The sequence below is a fragment of the Lontra canadensis genome, unplaced genomic scaffold (assembly GCF_010015895.1).
Source record: "Lontra canadensis isolate GAN:19392208 unplaced genomic scaffold, GSC_riverotter_1.0 scaffold1, whole genome shotgun sequence".
Lineage (NCBI taxonomy): Eukaryota > Metazoa > Chordata > Mammalia > Carnivora > Mustelidae > Lontra > Lontra canadensis.
This window is the reverse complement of record NW_022630995.1, coordinates 4,296,060-4,318,156: the sequence shown is the minus strand read 5'-3', so window position 1 is coordinate 4,318,156 and position 22,097 is coordinate 4,296,060. Positions and strand designations below refer to the sequence as shown.

Here is a 22,097-nt window from a genome sequence, read left to right as displayed (position 1 = left end):
CTTATCCATTTTTCAGTTGGACTGTCTTCTTTATGATTGGCAAGATTGTGTTTTTTATAAATTCTGGATACAGAGTAAAAAAATGTTACAATCCATGAAAGTATCTTCTCCTACTCTATCGTTTTCTTTTAACATCGGTTCTAGTAACTTCTATTGCCTAGAAATCTTGAATAGCAGGGAAATCAAGTTTACCCGTATTTTTCCCATGTGTCTTTTTCTATGATGAGCTCTTAAAGTTATTCTCCTGTATTTTCTTCCCAGAGTTTTACAATCTTATTGTACACTTTGGGATTTTCCATCTACCTGGAATTAATGTTTGTGTAGGTTGTTGAAAGGCATCTAATTTTGTTTTTATCTCACGTGGCTAGTTGACAGTCCCAGCACAATTTATTGAAGAATGCCCCCTTTGCACACTGAGTGGTAAGGCCACTTTCATCTTCTAAGTCTCTCTGTTTCTGCTTTCTGTTATGCTCCATTGGTCTGTTTGTCTGTCCCTGTCTCCGTATCACCTTGTCATAATGACTATTCTAATTTTATAATTAGTGTCGAGTAAGACAAGAGCTTCTCTTGGCCCTTTGGTCCACTCCCCCCTCCCCCCCATCCCCGAATATTAGGGTCAGTTTGTCAAGCCATGAAATATCCTCTTTGGGTTTTCATATCAGTGTAATATTATCTCGTTTCTGTCGTTTGGGTTTCTTTTTTCTTTTTTTCTGTTTTTAAATGGCAATTATTTCTTCATTTATCTCTATGCCTTCCCCATTTATGCTCCATGTTGAGAGATTACTCATGAGGTTGATGTCAAATCGAATGGAATAATAGTCTTCCATTCTATTGCTTGTCTTTTTTTTCTTTTTTTTAAAAAATGTTATTTATTTATTTGACAGACAGAGATCCAAGTAGGCAGAGAGTCAGGCAGAGAGAGGGGAGGAAGCAGGCTCCCCGCTGAGCAGAGAGCCCAATGTGGGGCTCGATCCCAGGACTCTGAGATCATGACCTGAGCCGTAGGCAGAGGCTTAACCCACTGAGCCACCCAGGCACCCGTTTGTCTTTTTTTTTCTTAGTGTTACATTTCTTCATGCATTTTTGCATTTGGGGTTGCAGACCTACTCCGAGATGCTTGTGAGGACCAAAACTGATGTGTTCTAGGTCCAGTACCAGGAGTCATCATTGTATTTGCATTAGGGATGTGTCAGATCCTGTCTCTGAACCACGAGGCAGCTTGTTTTAGCTTCTGGTCCTAAGTGTGTGCGAAATGAAGAGATGAAGCTCCTCCTCGTATACAAGCTTCACGCAGCCATGGTGGGGGGGGGGCGCGGTTTACATCTGGAGTCTTGGAGCATATGGCATAGAGATGCCGCGAAAGGGTAGAAAATGAGAACAGAGACCTGGGCAGGAGCTAGACCATTAGGGTTTCACCCAAGGGATGGACATGCTCAGGCACATTTTAAAGAACTTACCGAGGCAGTCATGTACGGTATGAATTGTAAGGGGGCCAAATCAGGAGGCTATCGAAGCTTCTAGGTACAGAGTGATGTGTGCGCAGGGGCAGAGGAGAGGACAAATTCGAGAGATGCAGATGGTCGCTACAATGTAGGGGTGAAGAAAAGAAGGGAGTGTAGGATGACTGCCAGGGTTTTGGTTGGATGACTCCATCCGTAGTGATGTCATGGATGAGCGAACACGGAATGAGAGTCGAGGCAGAGAGGAAAGAGAATAAATTCAACCTGGAGCATCCGATTCTGAGATACTTGTGCACTTGGCTGTGCTCAGTCGTGTGCCAACTCAAATGCCATTAGAGGTTCAAAATGACCATCGGACTCATGGGACACAGCTAGGCTCTGATCTAGTTCTGTGCTTACTTAACACTGTGGAAGAATGCAAGACCAGAGTTACGGTGGGGCAGGACCTTTCACTGGGAGGCCCAGCAGCTAACCAAGGACACCGTTTGTTTTGCCCCATCCCTGCTGCAGAGCATGTACCAGGGCCACTGGCCTGTGTAGCCATGTGTGGGGGTCACCTCAACACAGAGAACTTGAGCCTGGAGTTCCCACCGATCTTCTGTACCATTCTAATCATGCAAGCCCAAGGCACACGCCAGCTCATGCTCCCCAACCTGGGGCAAGTCCTCTCCCGCAAAGGAGGCAGACACAGCTTCCCTCGCTAGTTTCCTACTGGAATCCCCGAGAAAACTGTGACCTCGAGGGTGTCCTCCAGCAGGCCAGCATCAGCCTGATACCTACAGCAGGCACCGAAGTACACGGGTCTGGGATGCCTGAAGGAGATACGGGTCAGAGAGGGAAATAAATGTTTGGGGTCAGAGATTTGGGTTCCCATTCTTGCGACACCACTTAAAAGCTGCATAACTTGGGCACGTGACATAACTTTTCTAATTATTAGTGTTTTCATTTTTGGAACGACTTCATCATACCCACTGCCCAGAGTTTTTGTGAATATTAACCATGACAATGACTAAAAGGGGCCTAGAACCTAGGCATGTTCTCAGAACACGTCAGTTCCTTTTTTTTCTAGAGAAAAAAAAAAAATCGGTATCAAGTATGGAGAGAGGAGAGAGAGAACAGGCGGTAAGACAGTAACTGACCCTCATAAGGGTGAGAATGCCCAGCTCGGAAGCAGCGCGTTGCTTGCACTACTCCCTCTGTCTGACATACGGAGAGGACTATTTGGACCATGATCGTTCCCCCCAGCAACCAAACTCTCCAAAATTACTTTGCTTTTCCAAAAGCTGGCGGAGAAATAAATATTCCAAACTGGTAAGAATGTGGAAATTAAAATCAGAATGCCTTCCTCTCTGCATTTGTTTCAAGCCATTAATCATTTTTCTTTTGTTCACGACAGATATTAAGCACCTTTGGGTTGATGGTGAGTGAAATTATTTTCGTTTCATTTAGGAACCGACGAGAAAGCACTCATCAGCATTCTCACGGAAAGGACAAATGCACAGCGGCAGCTGATTGTGCGGGAATATCAAGCAGCATATGGAAAGGTATGATTGACAGGACAGCCAGCAAAGAGCTGATCACTGTGGACCAGGGATGCTCCCACGTGATTACACCAGAGATCTTTTGTTTCAGGCCAAGTGGAACAGAAAGTACCCGGTCAGCAGCCTGGCATGCGAGTCCTAGCTTGCCGTTAACAGGCTGAATGGCCTTGATCATGTTATTTGATCTTTCTGGGCCTTAATTTTTTCACCTGTTGGATAAGGAGGGTGGCCTGAGACCAGCCGCTTTAAACTTGGAGTGATTCTGCTCCCCAAAGGATATCTGGCAATGCCTTGAGACATTTTGATTATCACACCTGGAGGGGAGAGAGGGATGTTTCTGGAATCTGGTGGGTGGAGTTCAGGGATTCTGCTGAAGAAGCTGCCACGCACAAGGTGACCCACCTGCCAAGTATTATCTGACCCGTTATCTGATAGGTCCTGTCTTAGATCACCTTTAATTTCCCTTCCAACTCTAAAATACCTTTGTAATTGTGGATTTAATTCATCCAGCCCACGAAAGCTTACTGTGCAGGAAGATGCAAGGACATTTGTGTTTTATTCCACACGGTGTGTGTGTTCAGTAATAAACTATGTGTCAGGAGATGACCTAGACATTGGAGATTCACTGGTCTAAAAAGCAGACCCTTCTTTTTATCATGGAGCTACCATTTTATTAGGAAGATAGGAAGTAAATAAATTCAGATATCGGTAAGTGTTCTGCAAGAATTGAAACGGGATGATACGGCAGAGAGCGGCTGTGGAATGGCTCCTGGGAGTAGGGTGGGGAAGGCTTACCAGGATTATTCTCAACTACAGCTAAACCATACCAAGGATTCTGCCCTACTTGATCTGGGGAAGAGCATTTCAGACAGAAGGTACCTGAGGCAAAAACGAACTGGGACCATTTAAGAAACAATATGGCAGGGTGTGGTGCATACGGGGAGCAGATGGGAGAGATGAGGTTGGAGGGGGCTACAATGCGCTGGGCTTTGTGGTCTTGGTACACAGTTTGGGTTTTATTCTAAGAACAAAAGAGAATCATTGCAAGTCTGTAAGCAAGGGAATACTATAAAACCAATTTATATTTTTTAAAATTTATTTTAGCTTTTGTGGCTTACAAACTGGGGAGGGAAAAGTGTGGTTAACAGAGAGCAGTCAGGCTGTTGAGATCAGGTGAGAGCCGAGAAGGTGTAGAGACCCTCCAGAGGCAACTCAGGCATCACCTCCTGACTGTGTCCTCTGAGCTCCCAGACCGCATTAAGAAACACCCTTCTTCATACTTCACCTTCACACTTTACCAGATACTTAACATATTATACTGAAATTTTATCTTTGAATATCTCTGGTTTTCCGAGGAGTGCCCTCGGAGTACGCTAGGAGTAAGCATTGTGTCTAACTCGCCTTTAAATGCCGAGCACACAGCAGGAGCCCAGGAAACACCTGTCAAATTAAATTAATTGCCAAGTGTCTCGACGAGGCCAAACACTCATGTGTAGGAACATGAACGATCCATCGGCCTTTCAGGATTTTCTGAATGTGGAGGAAGGACGAGGTGAAGGGGGCGCGTTTCTCACAGTGAGAAGGATTGAGAACAGGTGACTCGAGAGTCAGTTGTAAAGGCGTGGGTTGAGGGCAGGTGGTAGCAAGAGCTCAGCATTTAGAGAGGAAACAGCCAGTGGCGATTGCGATTGCGGCAGAATTAGGAACACTTGGGATCCCACCATTTGTTTCGTCCGCCGCCTCACTGGGTCCCCCTGGTGGCCGGTGGATGTTGGTACGTGTCCCCATTGTCCGAGTGGTCTGGGAGGCCGCCAGCCTCTGTCTCAGCTGAAAATAATCCAAAGCAAGAAAAATAATAATCCCCTAACATCCTTTTTAAATATTGAAAATAAAAACCATATAACCTGCCTTCAAGAGGAGGAGATGGACTTTACCTATGTGAAAACTGGCCCAGAGGACACTAATAACGCCGGCCCCATTACATGTAGGGTTTCCCCTGCTGGTGTTGCCAGAAAACCGCTTTGATGCCTTGTGGTTCCACACTCCTAGCAGAGGCAGGCGACCAGCTACTGTCCTCTCCTTCCCTTTTGTCCCCAGGGCTCTTTGGCAGTCACTGAGAAGCAGCTACTCGTGAAGCCAGGTGTGAATTGTAGGGCCCCCTTCCTCGTCGTCTTCCCCACCACAACCCAAATACTGAGAGCACCTGGGACCTAGGAAATGCATTTTTGACGCATAGTTCCTGTCTGTGGCGCTTACGTAACCCCCGCCACTGGCCTTCCTTTAGAAAACCCATAAGACAGAACGTCTTCGCAGCAGTCACAGAATGCAGACTGTTGTCCATGGACATCGTTCGCCATTTCGGTTCATTCCCGTGAATTGGCAGGTTTTGTCTGCATTAGTGCATTTGCTTATCTTTCATGACGTGACTTTGTAGAAAGAGAAAGGAAAAGTTCATGCTTTCCTCTGTGGGATTTTTTATTGTAGGAACTGAAAGACGACTTGAAGGGCGATCTCTCCGGCCACTTCAGGCATCTCATGGTGGCCCTCGTGACTCCTCCGGCTGTGTTTGATGCAAAGCAGCTGAAGAAATCCATGAAGGTATGAGCCCATTATGAGCCGTTTCTGCCCAAGATTTGACCGTGTCATCAAGAACAGTGACTTCCGTCCAGTGCGCACATGAGAGATGGGTATAAACAGAATAAATCTGGGTGTCGTTTTGATGCTGTCCAAGTGGAAGAACAGTCCCTAAGTGGGCAAGGGTTGCGGAACCTTGAGCCCACGTGTTCCTGGGCTGAAAAGATATCGCTATATCCTAATTTCATTTCCATGGTTTTTCACCCACAGAGTCAAATTCTCCACTTTGTTGTCATTGAGAGTTAATGGCGCCATCATCAACCCCATTGCTTAGGTCAGAAACCAGGATTATCTTTGATCCCTTGCGTTCCCTCACGCTTCATAGCTCCCAGAATCTGTCAGCAAGTCCGTTTGCTCTGTCCCCAAATCTGTCTGCGAGTCTGTCTGTGCAAATGTGTGCCTGTCTCTCAGAACCCACCGCTGCCATTCCGGCTCCACCACCAACATCTCCTGACTGGCCCCTATCAGCACCTTCCTCGCCGGTCCCTTGCATCTGCTTTTGCCCACCTGGAATCCACTCACCACAGAAGAGCCAAAACTATGTTTATAGAGTTATTTTTTGAGTTAGGCTCTTCACAGCATACATCTCCAGTGGTCTTGAAAACTTCAAGTCCAAGCTTCTTACCATGACCTTCATCACACATCACAGTCTGGCTCCCGCCTGGCTCTGTGAATTTTTAAAAATTCTGTCTGTGTCAGGCAGGGTTTCCCAGAGAAGCCGAAGCAGCATTCGGGGACTTACGTGGTGAGATTTACTGCGAGGGGTGGGTTACATAATTAAGGATCTGACAAGGCAAACCCAGAGTCTTTGGGGGGCTACTGGGAAGGGGGGGGCGGGAACTCGTAGCAAAGCGGGAGCTGCGGCCCACAGGTGGGATTTCTTCTTCAGAGAAGCCTCAGCGGGTGTCTCGAGGCCTTTAACTGACTAAACCAGACCCACCTAAGTTATCTAAGATGATCTCCCTTGCTTAAAGACTATAGTGACATCCACAAAATACCTTCCCAGCAGTACCCAGGTTTGAGTGTGAGTAACCGAGGACTGTAGCCCGGCCAAGTCGATGAGTTTCCATAAAACGGCCCACCACACCCTCTCCTCCCCTCCTCCAGACTCAGTGCCTGGTACTAAGTACTTGAACATTCTAAGCTTATTCCCACCTTCAGGTCCTTATACATGATGGTTTTTCCATCTGGAATGTTTTCCCTCCATGTATTTTCTATCAAGTCACTCAGTTTTATATTCTTAATCATACCTATTACCATCTAAACTTACCCCAAGGGGGGTGTGTATTTGTTAATTATCTGTTTGTCCAGTTAAGAGGCAAAACTCCTTCATGACAGGGACGCTTATCAGTCTTGGTCGTATCTTCCGTTCCAAGAGGAAAACCTGAAACGAAGTAGGTTGACAAGTGTTGATGGGAAGGAAGGAGTCTGGGTCTCAGGCCTGAGCTGTCTTCTACCTCCTTATCTGAGACGGGAGAGACTTTCTCTTCCGTGGAGGAGGCATGAGCCCCCAAGAAGGCAAGATGGAGTGAGACGCACGAGAGACTTCCTGGGGGAGGCTCACGAGGGATAGAAAGGAGACAGAGCAGGGTAGGTCCTGTGAATTGGGTGAAGCTCATGGCAGTTTGGGTCCGTCACACGTGGAAGGAGGGAGGGAGGGAAGTCGGCTCGGATGGAACGAGCTTCCATCTCCAGGCAGCTCAGGGAAGGCTGCGGCAGGCCAGTAGGGAGCTCCTGAGCTCCTGCCCTTTCGAGAAGTCCTGCCCTGGGCAGAAACGGCCCAGCTCCAGGACGCCCTCTCCGTCCCGTCACTTGCTGAGAGCAGCGTGGAGGGAGCGCAACCTCTTTGTCAGCTGCGTGGTGGATCTGAAGCTCGGGCGACTGGGGCTACCCACGGGATTTGCAGCAGATTCTCCGAGCAGTGCATTTCCCTGGCCACCCCATGGGGGACAGCTTAGCTGGTGGCATAATGAGGATTCGATTCACCAACAAGGATTAGAAACATCTTCCTTTTGTGCAAAAGAAATCCAAAGCAGGCAGTGTGGCGCTGGGTGTCACGGCACAGCCCTCGTAAGGGACTCTGGTTCCTTCAGTCTTGGGGTTTCACCATCTCCGGCCTGTCCATTCCGCTTGTAGGCTCAGGATGGGGCCTCAGCACCCAGGCGTCGCATCTTTATCCCGTCAGGCAAAAAGACAGTCATGAGACCAAGGAGGGTTCATGTCCTCTCCTTACGGGCTCTCGGAAACCGTATGTGGTACTTTATATGTGTTCTATGGGTCATAATTTATTACATAAATAAACTTAGTTCCAAGGGAAGCTGAGTAATAGAGTATCTATTTGGGTAGCTGTGTGCTCAGTTAGAAATTGGAGGTTCTATTACTAAGGCAAGGGAGGTACAAGTCATGAGGTCTGTTCAGTTTTGCTGGGAACCTAACACGGATCTAAAAATTAGTCTGTCTTTAAGTTAATTAGTTAGTTAATTAAAAAGGAGAGATGCTGAGGGCAACTTGGAACCTCTGCCCCAAAGGGACAGAATTCAGCTTCAGGTCATAAGCCGCACTGACCTTATTTGATCAAGTCCTAGTGGAAAAGGCCTTTCTTGGAGTCACTGTGTGCTCAGTGACCTCGGTATAAAGCAAGACTCAGGGTGGCTGGTCCCCAAACCAACTAGGCCCATGACATACATTATTAAGGCTTAAAAAATCTTCCTGGATGAAGATGATACCTGCTGACCTAGTGCGTTACCGGAAGGATGAACTCAGTCGAGAGAACCGCAGAGCCCTCTCCGAACACGATGGCGTGGTTGATAACTCACTTCTGATCTTGAATGACGCAGGCTTTTCCCTTTACACCGTTTCTTCCTACACTTCTTCGGTTGATTTTAACACTAGAGTGGGAAATTTTCTTGAACATTTTGCTGTCAGTTTAGATGATCTGTCTTATTTTCATACTAAAATATATGAAAAAACAAGAAAACTGCTTTAGAGCAATATACCACCTTATGCTGATTTACGAAAATGTCTTTTTGTGCGCATAAAACAAGATATTAAGCCTGAAATGCATGACATTGAGCTTTTCAAGTATTCTAAAAATAGATTTCCTTCTCCTTTTCAGGGCGCTGGCACCAGTGAGCATGCACTGATTGAAATCCTCACCACCAGAATGAGCAGGCAGATGAAGGAGGTCTCGCAAGCCTACTACACAGGTGCGCACACAACCTGCTTATTTGACCACGGTCTGCACACCTAGGAGCCCATGCGTCTCTCCCCAGAAACCCACCGAGCTCTCCCTCACAAGGCATTTTGGGCCGGCAAGGTGTAAAAAGGAGGATACCCTCTAGAACGGGCCAAGGTCTGTGGCTCTTCAGAGAATATGGGATTAAGATCTGAGCCAGAAACTGCAGCATCCCTGTGGCGTTGGCACTTCCCACTTAACGCATCTCGGCTCTGGTGGATTTTGCTCTCAGCAGACACTGCTTCATTGAATCAACTATTTTCGCCAGAAAATAGTTGCCAGAGATTCAAATCATTCTGTATTAATAGATTGGCCTTGTGATTTTGGGCGTGGAACATGAGACGGACTGTTGAGACAATGTGTTGAGCACGTGGATTCAGTAAAATTAGCTCCCGTCCTCGTAGTCTGTTCGCTGTGTGAAAAGGAGAAAGTGCCTGCAGTGTGAGTCTGGCGCTGAACCCCCAGGGGTAGGCTGACGACGCAGGTTACAGCACAGTCCCCAGAGGACGACCCTCCCTGCAGCCGGGCCCTAGCTCAGCAGCCCCAGGCCATGCGCCCTTCTGCCCCAAGAGCTGCGAGGTCAGGGCTTCTCACCACTCCCTCAGGGTCAAGAGCTCACTAGCATGACTCATGGAACTCGAGAAAACACTACACAGTTGACCCGTGAACCGTAGGAGGGTTAGGGGTGCTGACCCCCTGTACAGTTCAAAATACGTGTATAACTTTTTTTTAACGATTTTATTGATTTATTTGTCAGAGAGAGAGCACAAGCAGGGGGAGCAGCAGGCAGAGGGGGAAGCAGGCTCCCTACTAGGCAGGAAGCCCAAAGCAGGACTTGATCCCAGGACCCTGGGATCATGACCTGAGCCAAAGGCAGCCGCTTAACTGACTGAACCACCCAGGCGCCCCTCAAAATACGTTTATAACTTTTGATCCCCCAATAGCTTAAGGACTAATGGCCTACTGTCGACCGGAAGCTTTACTGGTAACAGAAACAGTGGGTTAACACAGAATTTGTATCTTGGATGTGTTCTATACTATGTTCTCACAATAAACTAAGCTAGAGATAAAAAGAAGTTTCTAAGAAAATCAAAAAGAAGAGAAAATACATTTATGAAATTGTGCCCCATTTATTGAAAAAAACCCATGTATACGTGGACTGTGCAGCTCCCACCCCTGTTGTTCAAGGGTCAGCTGTACTTACAATTACTGTTTTACTGTAAAGAACAGAAATCAGGACCAGTCACATGAGGATGCGTAGCGGAGAGGTCTGCGAGGGTCCCAAATGCAGAGCTCCCTGGTCCTCGGGCTGTGTCTCCTTCCCAGCGCATCGACACATAGTTACCAACCGGGAAAACTCGACCTTTGGTATCGTTTTTATCAAGGTTTCACTGCACTGGCGTGACTGACGGCATCACTGGCCACAGGACTGTGCTCCATCTTCAGCCCCTTCCTTTCCCTGCAGGTCAGGCCGATACCCTGTGGCTCAGAGCCCCAACCCTTCTAATGACAGGGTTGGTCTTTCTGGGGGCACCAGCCGCCACCCCGAGTCATCTTGCTGGCGTAAACTCAGGTGTGGTTCACGGGACCTGCCACAAATAGCAAAGACATTCCTATTACTGGGGAAATTTGAAGGATTTAGAGGCTGCTTCCCAGGAACCACGGCAAAGACCAGTCTGAATTCTGTACCGTGCCCCAGCCGCCTAGAACCCTCTCCGAGAACTGGGGGAGCACAGTTTCTATGTCGGTGCGTCAGGGAGCCTCTGCAGTAGGAGAGGTCCCGAGAAGGGATCTGCTGCCTCCCAGCTCGGTGTCAGATCGTTACTTTGAGAAACTCTCCCTAGAAGGTAAATACCTTCGCTCACCTCAGTGATAGGTAAGTGACTCTTTCAGCCGTCGCTCATCGAGGCTCATCGAGGCTCCGTGATAACCGTGATAACCGCATTTAACACGGAATTGTTTCCACACCTTTTGGAGGACTGAAAAAGCTACAGGGGAACAAGGGGACAGCGGGAGATTTTAGCAAACCCCAGGGCGGGGACAACAAAGGGAAAAGAGATTGGAGGTTTCAGAAACTGGAAGCTCAGAGGAGGGGCACCACCTGCCGGTGTTGGAGCCTCAGGGGCTCGGAGGAGAGGTTTAGGGAACTGGAGTTCAGATCTCTGCAAAAGGGCTGCCCGGAGCTGGAGCAGATCCCTCCCCGGGGCTAAGGGACCTGTTCTGGGGACCCCAGACCGCTGTCAGGATGAAAGGACCTGGCTGGTTTGCGCTGACAGGGACAGCCAACAGCCAGCCCGCTCTTCTCCTCTGCCTTCCAGTCTCCCTCGCCCCCCGCCCCCAACCCCATCCCCAGGGGCGGGCCGGACGGGGAGTTGGGACAAGGGAGAGGGTACAGGAGAGAGGTGGGATTTGCTGCGTCCTCGCCCCAGCTCCGAAGCAGGGTGGAGAAGGCTGGCTTTAGAGCAGATGAGCTCATTGCTTAGTAACAGCCGCAGATGGGCGCAGTGTAGGTGTTTAAAATACGTGGTTCTCTCGATTCAACTAGACTCGCACATACAGGAATCGTGGCGCCAGGGGCTCTACCCCAAGGTGCCTGCTTACTTCCTCACACGTTTCTTGGAAGAGTCGCCGCTCCTTGAATGAACCCGGCCCTCGACGGCTTTCCGCAGCCCCGCACCTGCACCAGCCACCCGAGACGGAAGCTCTGCGAAGCCAGGAGCTTTGTCTGCTTTTGTTCACTGCTGTGGCTGCGGTGCCCAGAGCAGTCGGGATGAATCCCGACGGGCACCAGATTGGTATCCCCAAGACGGCAGTGACCATCTTAAGAGCCAAGCGGAGGGTCTGGCATTTCGGACTGTCGTTTTGCCAGTGTGACCCACGAGCATAGTTGGGAGTCATCGGGGGCGTCGGTGCCCACAGGAGGTAGGGCCTCTAGGCGCTGAGCAGCGGCCCAGGTCAGCTTGATGCGCGGAGATGAGTGATGCGGAAGGAGGGAAAGAAGGAAACGGGCCCAGTCACGGGCAGCCAAGCTCTCAGAGACTCGGGGCACGGTGGAACCTGGGACTCCGCTCCTGTGGCCTCTCGGTGTCAGGCTCCCACGGCTCGGCGGGCTGGAGCTCCTGTCACAGGGACTCCTTCTGCCTCACCATTGCTGACCGCGCCAGGCAACCCGCCTCACCACACGGCATCCGTCTCCTCCGCCTTCCATGTGCCCCCACGGTTTGCGGCCATCCGGGCTCCTCTTTGGTCCCTTATTCCTTGGGGTGTTTTCCCTGCGTTGCTGTCTCTGTTTCCGGGGCGGCTCACTCCCCACGAGGAGAGTCGCTGAGCTCGGGAAGGCGCCACCGACCAGCGCTGTTCTGGGGAACGTCCTCCCGGCGCTCACCGGCTCGGCCGCCGGCCCCCAGGGTCAGACGCCAGCCCCGCGGCGGTCGGGGACAGCGAGGGTGGTGTCACCACGGAAGCGGAAGCGGCGGCCCTCGCGTGCACGGTCCGTCAACGTCGGCCGCCATCGCGGCTCCGGGAAAGGAGCAGGTGCCTCGTGTCGCGTGTCGTCTACAGGGACACGGTAGAGTCTAAACAGAGCTGGATCTGAACTTTCTCTAGTATTTAAGACTGTTTTTTCTAAGTAGTATGAAGGATAGACAAAACAATATCATAACTGTTAGGTAAGACAATGTCTCTTAAGGATTATTAGTATTTAGATAAATAATTTGCACTCATAATGGATTTTGCTTATTTGAGTTTCTTTAAAAAATTATAGACTTTGTTTAAAAAAAGACTAAAATCACGCTAGAAGAGTTCTTATTTCCACACAGTTCTTGCTATTAGATAATCTCATATCCCCTCTGTAAGCATCTCTTATTGATTTAAAAGGGCAGAAACATTTGTAGGACCACCGAGTTCTCCAGAAGGACGCAGGCAGAGGTCAAATAGTCACATGACGTCAGCACATCCAGGTACAGAGCAGCTGCCTGTGAGTCACCAGCTCATGGATGGAGCAGAAAATGGATTTAAAATCAGTAGACGTGGGATGCCTGGGTGGCTCAGTGGGTTAAGTGACTGCCTTCAGCTCAGGTCATGATCCTGGAGTCCTGGGACAGAGCCCCGCATCAGGTTCCCTGCTCGGCAGGGAGTCTGCTTCTCCCTCTGACCCTCCCCCTCCTCATACTCTCTCTCAAATAAATAAATAAAATATTTTAAAAATAAAAATAATAAAAATAAAATCAGTAGACGTTGCACAGCGCAGGCTCCGCAAGAAGGGCCACCACTGGTCAGCCCCCAAATATGTGAACACAACAATTGGCATTTGTCACGGGAAACAGCACCTTTTCAGGTAGCTTTCTCACTTTTGAGAGGTATCGCAGAATACAATATACCATATACATCACAGTTAAGATTAGGTTTGATAAAACAGACAGTGGCTCGGGTGACATACAAATGTCCTTCTCCCACACGTAGAAGAAGTCGGAGACGGGCAGTTCCAGGACTGGTATGGAAACTCCTCAACACCTTCAGGAACCCAGGCCCCTTCTTGCTTCCGCCCATGCTGTCGTTAAGATGTAGTCATTCTCCTCATGGTCCCACTGTGGTTGCCTGGGCTCCAGGCATCAGTCTACACACCATGCAGGAGGACGGAGGAAGGCACGGGCCACCTTAAGGAGATTTCCCAGCGATGTCACATAGGTTTGCCTCCATTTCATTACCAAGAACTCATCGGGGAGCTGTGCCTATGGTACTAAACTGAGAGGCAAGCGGAGAACACGGTCTTTAGGTTGTGGGACGCACATCTTGCTCGAGGACCGTGTTCTGTTATGGTGGAAGAATGAAATGGTGATCAGAAGACAAACTAGCGCCTTGCCCCACCCCCCGTCGCTTTTTCATGGCAATCCTTTCTGTTCTTCTGTATCTGCCACGGCACTCACTATGTAATAGTTACGAGAAGAGAGTATCCCTATCAGAAGAGCACCAGGAAGTTAGAAAAAAGAGGCGGATTTATTTTCTCACCTACTCCTTCCTTGCCAGTGTTGACATTTAAGCTTTTCTCTGTTTTGTAATAATGGTTTTTCAGTTTGTCAAGACCTGCTGTATTCTTATTGGTTTCAGTATATAAGAAGAGTCTCCGAGACGACATCAGTTCTGAAACCTCTGGTGATTTCCGGAAAGCTCTGTTGACTTTGGCAGATGTAAGTTTTTGTTTTCTATTGCTTAGCCGCCCGGTAAGCTGCGTGCTCAATAATCATTTTTAGGGGGTTTAAAAATAACCAAATGGCACAAGGAGGCTGCAGTTTTCCTCGTGAAATAATTTGTTCATTTTACATTTTCATTTCTGGACTCCAAAGAATATATTTTTCTCTTGTCGGCATTTAAATTAAGTCAGAAGCTTGATACGGAAAAATTATCTTCAGAGATGGGTATGTCAGGCCCCAGATTTTAAAAAAAAAAAAAAGCTTGCACAAATAAAAACAAACAGAAAAACGATTTGCTGCAAATTTCTCTCTGCCCCTTTGGAAGAGTTGCTAACCGTTGGCCAGTATAGGACCAGATGAGGCCACACCTGGCTCTCTCTTCCGTGGAGGCTCAGGACTTCCCAGTACTGGTGGCAAGGTCAAGCGTGAGGTGCCACCACCGGCGTGTGTGAGGGAGGAAGTGATCTCAGCCCTATCCCGCTGGCCTCTTTCAGCCAACGTACACAGGTCCAGGTGTGTGAGAAAATCCCTACGCTGGCCTCAGCTGGGCTGGAAGCAGTAGTTGTCCCAGTGAGCCACGACCCCGCAGGAAATAATGTGTCCTTGTGATGGCTGCAGTTACTTCAAATGGTGACAACTTGAAAGATGGGGCCTTCAAGCCCAAATCTGTGAGGCGTTGCTGCGAACATGTGCTCCCAGAGGTCTCTGAGCATGACGGCACACCCATTTGCACACACGCACGAGCACACAACAGCCAGAAGGCAGTGAGCAGTACGGCTTCGGGGCACGTGTTCCGAGTCCAAAAAACCGGGATTCCCAGGCTTCTGCTCTGCCTATAGCTTTATTTGGACAAGCTACGTTCTGCCATAAAAACTTTGTTTTCGGGGCGCCTGGGTGGCTCAGTGGGTTAAAGCCTCTGCCTTCGGCTCGGGTCGTGATCCCAGGGAGCTGGGATCGAGCCCCACATCGGGCTCTCTGCTCAGCGCGGAGCCTGCTTCCCCTTCCTCTCTCTCTGCCTGCCTCTCTGCCTGCTTGTGATCTCTGTCTGTCAAATACATAAATAAAATCTTAAAAAAAACCCCACAACTTTGTTTTCACATCTGTAAAATTAAAACAATAATGAGAGAGTGGGTGTGCAGTACTTAGCAAAAAAACCGCGATGGTTTGTAGCAGAACCAATGAGACGCGGCCCCCTTCTCACCCGAGCGGAGCACATGACGAACCAGAAGGAGGCCATCTAGCCGCAGAGGAGCAACAGCCCTGGGGTAGAAAATCAGAGAAATCATATGGAAATAAGACAGGCATCCAGGACCTACTGTTTAAAAGTGGGAATGAACGCACTTTAAAAGTATTATAGCCGGGGCGCCTGGGTGGCTCAGTGGGTTAAGCCTCTGCCTTCGGCTCAGGTCATGATCTCAGGGTCCTGGGATCGAGTCCTGCATCGGGCTCTCTGCTCAGCAGGGAGCCTGCTTCCCCCTCTCTCTCTGCCAGCCTCTGCCTACTTGTGATCTCTGTCTATCAAATAAATAAATTTAAAAAAAAAAACCTTTAAAAAAATATTATAGCCAAACACGAATCACGTAAAATTTTCAAAATGATTCAGGCAATCCCCCCTTTCCTCTCTCCTGTCCCTGTAACGAGCTGTGTGTCTGTGAACGGAACACGCTCACACTTCGCCGCAGAGCCCTCAGCATGAGAGCTGGTGGCAGGCGTCGAGGGTTTTGTGTTTTAATTGACCTTATTTTTAAGAGCGACAAAATCTGTTTAGGTTTCCAGAAAGCTGGGGCAGCAAGTACAGAGAGCTCCCGTACACCCTCCCAGGGACCCTGTTGAGAACATCCTGTATCAGTGTGGCGCGTTGAGTTGGCGAGCGATCGCTGATACATGGTGATTAAGCAGAGTCCCCGGGCTACGCCAGATGTGTCACATGTGGGTTTGGACGAATGTATAACGTCACGTATCCAGCATCACAGTGTCGCACAGCATGGTGTCACTGCCCTAAAATCCCTTCTCCCTTCTTCATGCTCTCTTCCTCCCTTCACACCCCCGCAGTCACTAAGCTTTCTGCCGTCTCTATTGTCTCAGCTTTTCTAGAACGTCCCATGGCGGGAGCCGTACGGCACGCTGCCTCTTCAGACTAGCTTCTTACATTTGCTGATATGCCATGTGTCTCTCCGGACTTGGTGGCTCTTTTCCTGTTAATCACTGAATCCTGTCCCGTTGTTTGGGTGTACGACTGTGCATGTCACCCGTTCAAGGGCATCTTGGTTTCTAGCAAGTTTTGGCGATGAGGGATAAAAGCCTCTGCTAACATTCCGTACAGGTTTTGCGTGGACTCGAGTTTTCAGCTCACGTGGGTGAATGTCAAGGAGCACCATTGCTGGGTTATGGGTAAAGTGTGGTCGGTTTTGTAAGAAGTGGCCAAGCTCTCTTCCAAAGTGGCTTTATCGATTTGCATTCCTGCCACCAAAGAATGACAGTTCCCGTTGTCCCAGATCCTTGGCCGTATTTAGTGTTGTCAGGGTTTGGGATGTTAGCCATTCTAATAGGCATGTAGTGGTATTCTCTCGTTTCGGTATTTTTTTTCTTTTTAATTTTCAGTTCCCTAATGACAGAGGACATTGAGCATCTTTTCGTGTACTTTCTGAATCCGTGTGGATCTTTTGCCTATTTTTATAGGTTTTCATTGCTTTGAGTATGAGAAGCTCTTTATATATTTTGGATATAAGTGTGGTATTAGATATGTGTTTGCAAACATTTTTTCTCATTCTGTGGCTTATCTTTTCATCCCTTTAAGATCTTTGAGTTTTCAGAGGAAGAGACTGAGGCTCAGAAAATTGTGTGATTGGTACAAATTCCAGGGCTAGTGAGCAGCAGAGCGAGAACAGGAGCCGAGTGCCTGACTCCTCTGTGGGGCGTGGCCTCCCCTGGAGAAAAGCCTCTAAAAGGTCCTGCTGACCAGAATACTGAGGGTTAGACTCTCCCGTCTTTAAAAGGGTTGCCTTCGTTTTCATCTTCCCCGTGCAGGGCAGAAGAGATGACAGTCTGAAAGTGGACGAGCTGCTGGCCAAGAAAGACGCCCAGGTCAGTAGTAGAGCGAAGGCGACATCTCCTGTAACCGTTTTCCCCCTCGACCGCCCTTTCGTTCACGTGGCACCGACGGAGGCCGTCCTCTCCTGTCCCATCTGGAGGAGAAGCCTAAAGGCTGGGCATCGCCCACCCCTAGCTCTCCCCCATCCCCCCATCCCCGGTGCTGGTTCTTCTTCTTCTGGCTCCAGCCTCCCCGACTCTCAGATCCTAGTCCGCTAACAGTGAGAGGCTCGGGTAAGAGGGTATCTCCCTGACCTCGACAACCCAGGAAACCACCCGCTCTTCTCATTCCACCAACCCCCTGCCAGGAGAGAGAGAATGAGAGGGAGAGTGTGTCCGTAATAACATTCTAAGTCTTCTTGTCTGAGAAAGAGAGAGAATGAGAGGGAGAGTGTGTCCATAATACCATGCTAAGTGTTCCTTCTCATCCAATAGATTCTCTATAATGCTGGGGAGAACCGATGGGGCACAGATGAAGACAAATTCACCGAGATCCTGTGTTTAAGGAGTTTTCCTCAACTGAAACTGAGTATGCGCTCACATGACAACCCTTTTGTGCTTTGTGTTGTATTTGCAAATGTTTTGAGGTTTAATATACAAAATTCTGAGAAGTGAAATTAAAAATTGCAAAGGCTCTTCCATGTGTATATATATAAGCAATTCAGGAGAAAACATGGGAGCTGTGTTCCAACTCAAGGGAGAACTGACCCAACTCTTATCTTTCTTGGAGGCTGAGTACAGTAGCCAGAGACTGACCCGTAACAGGTGGGAGGGGCCGGCAGGGAGAATGAAAGGGAGCCCTCTGGGGTGAGCGCGGAGAGGAAGAGTCCGGTGGTGTGGAGGAGCCTGAAGCAGGGCTTCCAACACATCTTTTCCCTAGTGAGCCACTTTCCAGAAATAATAGGCACAGTGGGTGTCCGTTAAAGTGTTAATAAGGATGTGACAGTAAATGGGGGAAAGGCGGCATAGTTCTTTCGGTCAGACCAACTGTTACATGAGACTGCTAAGGAGCCACCTCCTCCGTCATGTATCTCCCTGAACCTTCTGGAAGCAAGAGCACCCAGAAGCCCAGAACTCCATCAGCCATGAGCATCCCGCTGTGGCTTCCAGGCAGGTCGAGAGCAACCACAGCACATGACTAGGCTTATGCTGAGTCCATGGAAAAATGAGGAGACACAAGGTTATTACCATGACTTTTTAGTTCTGAGATTGCCCTTCCTTAATCTTGGCATTAAATGTCACTTATTTTATAAAATACTAGTAATAGTATATTATAGTTGCTTTATAAGTACCTTTATTTAAAAAGTAAAAACCAAACAATCCCCAATTTCTCTCCAAAGATTTTTCAGAATTTCTTAGGGAAAAATTTACTTGGCTTACAAAGTATGCCTGTGTACTTGGTGGCCTATAGGTTTTGCTTTTGGACAAAAACTGATTGAGACGTTACCTCTGGCAAGCGTGAGTAGGCCATGCTGCTCTAGGGAAGGATTTACTCAGCAGACAGAAATCTGCATAAGCAGATAAAACATATTTGACCAAGGACCACACTATTGTTTCCCAAGTGCTGCTAGAATTTCCAAGTAGCCCACCTTACTAGATAAATTTTTTTTAATTTAACCTTTCAAGCTATTTTAAATTCCATCAACCTGGGGAGGGGGAGGGGGAGGAGAGAGAAAGATGATTGAAGGAAATGGCCTGTGAGGTTTGGGTTTTATTGTAGATGATTTAAAAAAAACAAGAACCAAAACTTCCATCCTCCGACTTTGATGGTTTAAAGAAGGAGTTCTTGAGTTTGATGCTTAACTTGATTTGCTGTATATCAAATAAAAAGCTGGAATATATTCAAGTATGGTCAACAGGAATGCCTTAAATATTTTTTTGTGGTGCTGCTTTTTAGCATTTGACGAGTACAGAAACATTAGCCAGAAGGACATTGAGGACAGCATAAAAGGAGAGCTGTCTGGGCATTTTGAAGACCTGCTTCTGGCTATAGGTAAGCTCTTCAGTGCATATAAACTGAGTAACTTCACACTTGTTTTAAATCAACATGAAGGTTCACTCCTTTCTGGTAGGAATCCAGACTGATCCATCCTTAGGCTCCCGTAGGTCCTAGCCCAGTCCCCAGGGCACACGATATGCTCCACAAATGTTGTTAAATGGGTGCATGAAGAAGTTATCTTTTTAGGTTTTACTTTGTCTTTAAACTTTGTATTGTTTTGTCACCGTGCTTAGATTAGTAAATTCCTGGAGAGATGAATGTATTACATTTCTTTCTTTTTTTTTTTAGGATTTTATTTATTTACTTGACAGAGAGAGACAGTGAGAGAGAGAACACAAGCAGGGGGAGTGGGAGAGGGAGAAGCAGGCTTCCCCTAGAGCAGGAAGCCGGATGCGGGGCTCAATTCCAGGACCCTGGAATCATGACCTGAGCCAAAGGCAGACGCTTAACAACTGAGCCACCCAGGCGCCCCCAAACATTACATTTCTATTGGCATTTTTACTGAGGCTTTTTGAAAATGGAGTCATTGAGTAATTTACTAAATTTAGTAATTGACCCTCTTTGGCTATTTGGGGAAGAAATCTGTAGCCTCCCAAAGCTGAGCCCACGTCAGAACTCTAGGTCTCCCCGCTCTTGGCCGAGCTAACCAGGAGTATCGAACAGAGAGTCCAGCACAGACCGAAGCTGGTCCTGGAGCTGTGGATTAACAGGCTGACACAGACACCGTTATGTAAGCCGATCGGTCCCCCCGGGAGGGCTCTGCAGTCTCCGGGCCCAAGTTCTTTATCAGCAGTCAGAGACGCTGGGAATGGGGCACGTGTCCACCCTAGGGAGTTATCAGTGTACAGGTGGGTGTTGGTGCGTCTGGGATCTGGAGATGAGCCAGCCGCTGCGGAGCTTCCTAGGCAGGTAATTCCGCTTTCCCCTGACTAAAGATAATGACTGTGCTAAAGCTCCCTGTGAACACGACGTGATAAGCCTTTGAAATTCAGGTGAAGCATCCACTGCTCCATCCTAAATAAAGCCGGCAGTCATGAGGGGGCAGAAGAGTATGGTGACGCAAAGAGTCTTTTTAAAAAGCGTATTACCGTAGATGAACTCAATTTCTATTCAATGAAACTGAACTTTACTTTCCTCTTTGTAACAGTTCATTGTGCCAGAAACATGCCTGCCTTTTTAGCTGAAAGACTTCATCAGGCTTTAAAGGTGGGTCTGCAAATTTCATACACATTCTTAGTCTCCCTCCAGGAGAATACTAAACAGTATTGCATCATACTGAGTACTGAGGGCGTTTCGTGTCCCTTCCCTCCCTGGAGTAGTCCTCTTTTGTCTCGGAGGTTGACAGTGAGTGTCCTAAGCATTCTAGAGACAGGTACAGTGAGGCGTTGACTAAATTATCTCCCCTACATCACAGTCCGTGAAGGCAGTAAAACTTGGTTTAGAACCCCAAACCTCAGGCCTGACCCATGCAGCCCAGTGGCCTCTCCAGCGTCTTTCTTAAAATCAGCCAAGTTGAGTCAGCAGCCTTTCATGCCGTAGAAACCCTGCGCCTCCCTGTCTGCTGCTGCTGCTGGATGGTGAGGTCCCTCAGTACAGGCGTTTTTCTAGCTCTTTTCTATCTCCAGGTCCTGGCCCTGAGCCTGGCACATTGGAAGATGCTTACTTCTGTCTCTTTACTGGACATTTCCTACGGAGGTCCCCATGTGCCTTCAAAGTTATGTCCAAAGTAAACACATCATGTCCCCCACCTCACCCCCCACCGAGGGCCGTCCCGTGTTGAGTCTCACTAAGTGACTTGCCCCGACAGGAACTAGCCTCGCCCGACTCTCTGGAGTCATTCCGTTCCTGGCCTCCATCCTTGCCCTCTAGGCCTCGCCACCTGGGCCTTCTTTCTGTCCTTGACTAGCCAGCTGTCTTCCCGCAGCGGAGTCTTTGCGTGTGTCCTCTCTGCCTGGGACGGGCCTCCTCCAGGCCGACCTCTGGCTGGCTCCTTCTCATCTCTCAGGTCACCGGGCGACAGGGGTCTTTCCCAACTGAACAGGAGGACTGGCTTCCTTTCAGTCACCCTCCACTCCGTGGTTCTTGTTACTGCTTATGCAACCAACGTGTTGATTTTCTTTCTGGTCCCTCTCCATCTATGACAACGTAGACTCCATGCCAGCCGAGGTAGAACTGGAGCCGTCGGCTGCCGTGTGCTCAGTGCGTGGAGCCGGGTCGGGCCTGCGGTAGATTTCTTCCTCCGGTGGATTACTTCGGCCCCAGGTCAAACGCCGCTTTCTCAGGCAGGCCCTTGCTGATCCTTGGCCTGCTTTAGGCCCTCCTGACGTACACTGCCGTAGGACTCAGGACCCCACGTGCTGGATTCCGTAGTGTAACCTTCACAAAACTGAAGGCCTGGCTCTCACCTCTGGTTTCAGCACTTGGCATGGTGGTGGCCTGGAGTAAGCGCTCAAAAAATATTTCTTGGATCTACGAATGGTGAAGTTTGATGACGAGTGAAGGAGAGCCCCTGTGGCTGAATATTTTGTGTGCCATCGTCTGTTTCCCACAAATACGGATCTGTATGTTGTCTTGGGACCTGTGACCTTCGTCCTGTGGACACCTGTGTTTCTTTACAGGGTGCTGGAACCGATGAGTTCGCTCTGAACCGAATCATGGTTTCCAGATCAGAAATGGACCTTCTGGACATTCGAGCGGAGTTTAAGAAGCAATATGGCTATTCCCTATATTTGGCAATTAAAGTAAGTCTCCTGTTAAAAATAGCAGAATACATTTTGTCTTTCTCCACGCATCGTCTTTCTTGTATAATCCTTAAAACTTAGAGATATGTGACTGAGTTTTCTCTCTCCCTGTCAGTGCATAAATGTGTTTTCTGAGTTTAAAATAGTGATAGCAAAATGTCTCCTAAAGATGGTGATTATTTTTAGCTCTAAAATCCCAGGCACATAA

At 48.5% G+C, this 22,097-nt stretch overlaps 1 protein-coding gene across 1 annotated transcript in view; it reads left to right on the top strand.

Moving 5' to 3' along the window:
- ANXA3 (annexin A3) overlaps positions 1-22,097 on the top strand; it is a 49,230-nt gene that overhangs the window by 20,213 nt on the left and 6,920 nt on the right. Inside the window, exons 4-12 of the mRNA XM_032883041.1 lie at positions 2,910-3,004; positions 5,486-5,599; positions 8,751-8,841; positions 13,977-14,056; positions 17,087-17,143; positions 17,585-17,678; positions 19,047-19,142; positions 20,296-20,354; positions 21,767-21,889. Of these exons, the coding sequence (XP_032738932.1) occupies positions 2,910-3,004; positions 5,486-5,599; positions 8,751-8,841; positions 13,977-14,056; positions 17,087-17,143; positions 17,585-17,678; positions 19,047-19,142; positions 20,296-20,354; positions 21,767-21,889 (809 nt within the window). The remainder of the gene's footprint in view (positions 1-2,909; positions 3,005-5,485; positions 5,600-8,750; positions 8,842-13,976; positions 14,057-17,086; positions 17,144-17,584; positions 17,679-19,046; positions 19,143-20,295; positions 20,355-21,766; positions 21,890-22,097) is intronic.